At 46.1% G+C, this 7,664-nt stretch overlaps 1 protein-coding gene across 1 annotated transcript; it reads left to right on the top strand.

Annotated features, from left to right (window-relative positions):
• Positions 1–727: 727 nt before the first annotated feature.
• On the top strand, positions 728–7,394 carry LOC132110992 (tumor necrosis factor alpha-induced protein 3-like). Its single transcript, XM_059518151.1, has 9 exons — positions 728–980; positions 1,763–2,099; positions 4,530–4,720; positions 4,891–5,032; positions 5,158–5,328; positions 5,418–5,598; positions 5,789–6,648; positions 6,822–7,021; positions 7,098–7,394. Exons 2-9 carry the CDS (start codon positions 1,793–1,795, stop codon positions 7,350–7,352), a joined length of 2,307 nt encoding a protein of 768 aa, XP_059374134.1. The 5' UTR covers positions 728–980; positions 1,763–1,792; the 3' UTR covers positions 7,353–7,394.
• Positions 7,395–7,664: the final 270 nt, after the last annotated feature.

Raw genomic sequence — 7,664 nt, forward strand, 5'->3', positions numbered from 1 at the left:
GATCAGCTTCTCTTGAACGCTGAGTTGAATCTTGAGTTGTAAACTTTACTCCCACCACATCATTATCATCAGTCATGTGCTCATACGTTTCTGCCCAGTATATGGGTCATTCCACAAAACCTCTTTCTCATAAAGTGTCAACTTGATGTTGTTGTTTATTAAATGTTAATATGGTAATTAAAAAAAGGAAAATCCAGTAATTTACTTCTCCTTTTCGCCATGCTGTATTAGCAAAAACACAAAATGGTAGGCACACTAGGCCTATACCGGCCCTGTTACCAAGATTTTGTACAGCAAACAATTTAAAATCATTAAATTATAAGTTGTTTATTTTAGTTTCACAGTCTTCACAGTCATTTTAGCTCAAACTGTCAGTTTTGTTACTATCAGCCCTGTTTCCATTCTGAACGCAGGGCATATATTAAAATATATTCATTTAATCACCTTACATTGAATAAGTCAGGTAGGATGGCCCTTTTGTAACTCTGCTAGTCTACTGACTAAGACTGTTGCGTTTCTTGTAATGTACATTCATTCTTTACATATCTGTCAAGTGGAACTAAACCATACACACATGGGTGTAAACTACACAGGCTGGGACTTCCACTGTTGTGTTTCCACATCTCACCTAACTACCAGTGCTATGGGTGTGGCAAAACAGACGTCGAGCTTTACGTCAGCGAGCTAGACGTAACGTAAGCGTACGCCAGCGTGCGCCCCCTGGCGGTGAGTCGAGGAGAACGCTCATAATGGGTTGTGAAAGTGGAAAGTACCTCATGGAAATCCCCGCTGGCTTTTATGTACTGCTTTCAGTCGGGCGGTCTTAACTAGAGTAAAGACTCCGCAGTGTTTTGACGAATAGCAGTGAAATCCAGTGGAGATCTAACAGAGCCATGGACGATTAAAGTGGACTGAGTGAAGCAGCAGTAGAGCCTGAACATCTTATGGGCTTTGTTAGTGGATACCGACATATTGAACAGGTAAGAGTTCCGCCCGTTCCCTCGCCTCTCTGATATCGTGTCAGACTGTATCCTAAACCGAGCGAGACTGATTTCTCCCGAATTGTGTCGCGGTTAAACGGCGGTTGTTCTTGAACGCCACGGTTTGACAGCCATTGTTTGCGAAGACGTCACTTAGCAGCGATTCGAGACATTAAACGTTCTATTGTTGCCATGGGGACACATCGCTTCCTTTCGAGTGTTACATTGTTGCATTGTCTGGGGCTTCTGTCAAGTCAATTACGTAATTCGAGCGTCAGCAGCTGATGTTACAATATTTATTATTATTATTATTAGTTATTTTATCGCATCGCTCTCTATTGTCCCCGTTGTGCTACGTGTTTAATGAACCGTGTTCGCCGCTCTGTCGCTTCCCGCACGACGACAGCGTTGCGAGCGTTTCGCGAGAGCTATTTAAGGGAACGATGTCGCTTTGACGTTCAGAATAAGTTGTCCCTTAAGAACCTCGACAGCTCAGACAAAGTCAGTGGTATTCTGAAGCCTCCAGGTGTCTGAGCCCGTCTGTTGGCTATTCTGATAGTTTTGGAAATGTCATCGTGGGGGTGGACTAATAAAGATGTTCGCCCTTCTCATCTGACCTCAAGAGTCTGGAATACACCATCGGCTTTCAGGGGCCATGATCTTTCTTTCAGTTCTTCACCTTTAGGGTGGAGGGAAATGAGGGGAAATTCTTCTCTGTAGCACATGGTCGTGGGTTGAGCGCCTCTGACAATGCTGTGTTTGTTTCACGTCTTCTTTCGCAGAACTAGATTGGTTCCCCACTCCAGACTACCATGTCTCAGGGCCAGAACTTCCTGCCCAAGTTCCTGTTTGTGAGTAACCTTCTGAAGGCCGTTAAAATCAGAGAGCGGGTGCCCAACGATGTGGTGAAGCCCTCGTCCAGCGGCGGCCTGATCCATCACCTGCGCAGCATGCACCGCTACACGCTGGAGATGATCCGCATGAGCCAGTTCCCGCAGGCCTTCCGCGAGGTCATCCAGGCGGCCATCTTGGACCGGGCCATGCAGAGCTCACTGGAGCAGGAGAAGAGGTTGAACTGGTGCCGCGAGGTCAAGAAGCTGGTGCCGCTGAGGACCAACGGTAACTATGCCATGATTTAATCAGCTAGAAAGAGTGGCTCTCTGGTTTCTGTTTTCTTTTCAAGCGCTGACATTAGAAACACTTGGATTCTTTCTCCTATTACGATCTTTTAAGCTATTTGTATCGATTTATGTTATCGATGCATTATTGGTCTGCTAGACTATATAAATGCACAATGGCTCTAGACAATTCTTCTTATTGGTCATTTTTTGGCTGATGACTGAAGTGATACCTCTCTCACTGTGTAAACTAAGCATTCAGTTCATGAAGGCATTATTATGTACATCTTCATTTTGCTCTGCTATTTAAAAAGCCATATTGTTTGACCACTTAAAAAAAGAACACGTTTTTCTTCACGACAGACGGGAAAACCCTGCCCCATCTGTCACCCTGGTGTTCTTCCCTCTTAATTCGACAAACAGTTTGATTGAAGGGTGATGCAGGGCTCTTTCTGACTGTGTCCTGCTTGCTCAGGGTCAGGACGCACTGCTCTTCTCTTCTCTTCTCTTCTCTTCTCTTCTCTTCTCTGATGAGTAATGCTGCCAGGGAAACTTCTCAGTACTTGCCATTGTTGCTCCATGGCACAGTCACTAGTTACTGTAACTGAACATGGGTAAACTCAGACATTACATTAAGATTGGTCTGAAATACTCTGTTTGTTTTGTAAGTGTCAGTATTTCACACATGTCTTGTTCCTGGCAGCGGATAGCGTCTCATTCTTGTATTCTGAGGGAAAAAAGTGTTGTTTTTCTGGACACCACAGATTTTTCTTCATAATGAAAGAGGAATTTCCTGTTCTGAATCACATGGGATTATGAAATCATCAGACTGGAACATGCTGTTTAAAACATTAACTGTAACAACTTCCTAAGTGAACGGGGATTTGTCTAAATGTGTATACGTTTTGTACATTTACATTTAGGCATTTGACAGACACTAATCTAAAGCGACTTCCACTGCATTTAAACTTGACATACATTTTTTTAGTAGTTCCTACATTCCCTGGAAATCGAACAATGTAACCTAAAACTTGTTGGAAATTTGTTACTAGAAAAACTACTTCTGAAAAATGAGATCAAGTTAGATATTAAGTTAGCATCACTACTTCTTAAAAGTGTTTGTCCCTGTATCAATGCTAAACAGATTCAGATCTCATCGTGTATGTCAAGGAGCGTTTGATTTAGAGGTGTTGTAGAATTCATATTTTTTGGTTCCCCTCGCTTTAAGGGTCATATGGAAACGTTCTCTTCTGTAACAAGAAACAAAACAACGCACTGTACAATAGTTTCCATAACCTATAGACAAGTTAAATAATTCTTCTGCTCAGGAACATTTGGCCTTTGTGTTGGTATCAGGCACAGCCCATGTTCTAGACGATTACACAGGTTTAGAGAACAGGAACTAGATCATATGTTCAGACTTCCCTTATGGGCTGTAGAAGTGGCATGAATGCAGGCATTCCTGCAGAGCGTCGGCCCTCCTCTGGAAAGTCCAGACGCTTTAGATCATGGCTCTGGTGTCAAGAGGAGAGCTGAAGTGAAGCCCTTACGGCGTTTAATCAGAGAATCACATACTAGGGAAATTCCTCACAGTTGTGCGCAGACTGTTTCACACAAGATTCACATAAACGCACACACGTTACACAAGATCAGGAAGAACACAGCTGTGCAGTGTGTTCAAGTTCTCTTTACTGTGACCTACACTTACAGCTTACAGTGAAGGTACTGATTTACGGAAAAATACAGACTAGAGAGTTTAGAGTTCGTTCGTTTTGCTAGGTAGCCTGACGTGTCCAAATGTCTCCCTGTTTAATAGAGGAGTATATTTAATTGCTTTAGCAGAGAACTGTTTTAATATGCACACAGTCAGATGGATTGGGTATCTGTTATCGGTTTTAACACCTCTGTGGAAATCCCCTCAGTGCTTCTTTCTTATCCTTTATCTTGTACTTGACAAATATGGCTGAACTAACCTTTAGGTGTAAAAGATATTCCTGTCTAGGTACGCAACAACAAATCAAAGATCGTAAATGTAGTTTTTCGTTTTCGCACTCTTATTTTCTGTTGTCGTTATGCACGTCAGCAGGTTGCTAAGGCTCTCTCTGTTATGACAATTTAGATGATGTTTAAACGGGAACTGCAAGTTTCATAGCCTTTTTCTGAATGCGTGAATGTCTCCTGCTTGATGAGTTTTTTGGCAAAGTCAGATCTCAGTGCACTTCCACTGTATGTAAGGAGAAGGGATCCTTCGGGACGACTCCTGTAGAATGGCATATCTGCATATATTGCTTATATGTTTGCTCATGTTCCAGAAACTAAGTGAGCCCATTCGTGCCTGAGGAACATAACGTCGTCAGAACATTCCCACATTCCCAAGCTCTTCACTACGACTGTCCCGAGCTTTGATCTGTGTTTGTGTGTCTTCATTTAGGTGATGGGAACTGCCTGCTCCACGCAGCCTCTCAGTACCTGCTGGGGGTTCAGGACACAGACCTGGTGCTGCGAAAGGCTCTTTACGCAGTGCTGAAGGAGACAGACACTAGTAACTTTAGAGGGCGCTTTCAGACAGAGCTGCTGCACTCTCAGGAGTTCACTCAGACTGGCCTGCGATACAGCACTTTGGTAAGCACTTCCACCTTCACCGTGAACATGTCAAATGGTAATTTCTGTTGCAGAAACTAGTCAGATAAAGCCAGCAGTAAAACACATTCAGCTTTAGAGATTTCTGAACCTTTTTTTCAGAATGACGAGGGTAGAGCTCATACATATTTGTAATGTTTCCTGTTTCTCAGAACTGGGAGGAGGAATGGGTGAAGATTGTAGAAATGGCTTCTCCGGTGTCCAGCAGTAATGGCCTACAGTTTGACTCACTAGAGGATATTCACATCTTTGTGCTTTCAAATATTCTCCGGAGACCAATTATTGTTATTGCAGGTTAGTAAGCTTAAACAATGATGCTTCTATGAGGAGCATTTCAACAGAATTACTCAAACACTTGTTCGTTGGAGCACTGACTGATTTGGTGCATCAACATGATCAATGTTTTTATTTCTTAACAGACCAAGTACTCCGAAGTATCAAGTCCGGTTCCTCCTTTTCACCCCTCAATGTCGGGGGCATATATCTGCCTTTGCATTGGCCTCCAGGAGAGTGCTACAAGTATCCCATAGTGCTTGGATACGACTCTCAGCACTTTGCACCTCTGATCACAATCAAAGACAGCGGCCCAGGTATGCCACCAGACACTGTGCTACTCCTTAATGTGTCCTTTCTACTTGGCCCAGTGCATTTGAATATTTGATGTTTGTGACCCATTCAGAGATCCGTGGTGTGCCACTGATAAACCCTGGACGGGGTGGGTTTGAAGATCTCCGAGTGCACTTTCTGACAGAAAAGGAGCAGCAACAGAAGGAGAAGTTGCTGAAAGACTACCTAATGCTTATAGAAATCCCTGTCATTGGCCTGGGCTGCGATCCCACACAGATCATCACTGCAGCCAGGTATGAGCCAGCTCTAGCCTACATGGCCTGGTCCAAGAAACACAGGCTGCTTCAGTGCAGTTCTTTCTGGAATTGGTGTACTGTGTACTTGTGATAAAAACATCTATATATTAACATATACATGTATATATATAGGCATTTCCTAAATGTAACCACAAGTGCCTATAAAGTTGTTCCTTTTCTCTGACAGACTGGATGAAGGCAACCTACCTGAGGACATGAACCTGATGGAGGACTATCTACAGCTGGTCAACCATGAATATAAGCGCTGGCAGGAGGATAAGGAGTCATTATTGGCCCCCCAATCCCAGCGTCCCCCTCCCTTCTCAGTCTCCCAGCTCTCTCTTATTGAGATCCGCTGTGCCACTCCCCGTTGTACCTTCTACGTCTCGGTGGACACTCAACCCCACTGTCACGAGTGCTTCGAAAAGCGGCAGGCGGGTTGTAAGCCAGAGGCCATTTCCACCACAAATCAAACCTCGTCCTCGGACCCCGAGAGCCGAGGGAGGCTGGAGCACTCCGTCCTGCCCAGCCCACGCTCTGCGCCCCCTACGGCCCCCAGTCTAAGCCTTTACAGTGAGACTCATGCCATGAAGTGCAAGACGCCCGGATGCTTGTTCACGCTCAGCGTGGAGCATGATGGGTTGTGTGAACGCTGCTTCACGGCGAGGCAAAACCGAACGGCGGCTAATGGTCCACTGCAGCAGGGCTGGTGGGCGACAGGCAGCCGGGAGCGAGAGAAGGAGAGAGAGCGAGAAAGGGACACTGAGAGGTGCGTTGTGTGCCATCAGGAGGTCTTTAGGATATTCAATGGTCTTTGCCCACCCTGCATGCAGAGGACTGCCGTTTCCGAGAGGGGGGACCCCCAGCAGCAGGAGCCCAGGACCGAGGCTTCATTATGGGCTCTGCACAGGGAGACCGAGCGCACGGGACACACCTGGCAGACACCCGCGGCCCGGCAGTGTAAACGCCCCGGCTGCCAGTTCTTTGGGACGCCAGAGAAGCTGGGATTCTGCACTATATGTTATGTAGACTACCAGACCAATCACCGTAAGTGCTACTCTTCTGCATTCACTCACTTCTTCTTGTGACTCTCTCTTGATCAAGAAATAGCATTTCAAATGCAATCTCATGACAATGTCTCCACCACGAGTCATAGACAAGTTCAACCAGAAGAGCAAGTGTGTATAAAGTATAATATTTGGCTGTTTTTGTTGGTATAGTGGCCACCCCTGCTCTTGTCCAGCCCAGACACACATCTGAGGCGGGCTTCCAGAACTGTCCGCGGTGCCGGGGTCAGGGCTGCGGCGCCGAGGGAAAGGCCATGCTCGAGGGTTACTGCAACAAGTGCTTTGTGAAGGAACAGAGTGCCAGACTCAACCAAGCAGCGAGCAGGGGCTCTCACTCCCCGCCTCTCGTCACGGTAAGTGTCCGAACCTCGTTGCTGTGGGGAAGGTTTGGCTCTTCTGAAGCACTGACGAACTCTTGTTTCTGTCCAGCGGTCCTCGAAGGCTCGTCCTCCTCCGATGCTGTCCCAGACACCGTGTCGGCGCAGCGGCTGTAAGAACCTGTCCCCGGGCTGCACGGACCTCTGCCCGGACTGCATCAGCCGTGGCCAGCGAGAGGGTCGACGAGCACAGGCGCCCAAAGAGAAGAGCAAACAGCGCTGCAAGACGCAGGGCTGCGACCACTACGCCAACCAAGAGAAACAAGGCTACTGTAACGAATGTGACCACTTCAAGCAGATTTACTGAGGCTGACAGAACGGTTCACTGCTGAAAAAGGGCCCAGTTCATCATGCTGGCGAACACTCTTTCACAGGATTGCCCAAAATCCCCCACCTATATTGGGCAGGGCATAAAGAGCCCGGTGGTGCTGTAGAATTGATTACCTCTCAAATGAAGTTTTGCTCATTTGTATCATGTGTATAGACCGTCGTGAGAAACTAATGATACACGATGACGTCTAGTCACACAGCTGTTTGTATCGGACAGGGTAACTAATCGCAAACGATTATAGGCGAATTGAGGAGTGTAAGAAGTAACGATTTCAGATTAGCAACAAAT

The sequence above is a fragment of the Carassius carassius genome, chromosome 30 (genome assembly GCF_963082965.1).
Source record: "Carassius carassius chromosome 30, fCarCar2.1, whole genome shotgun sequence".
NCBI classification, from domain to species: Eukaryota; Metazoa; Chordata; class Actinopteri; order Cypriniformes; family Cyprinidae; genus Carassius; species Carassius carassius.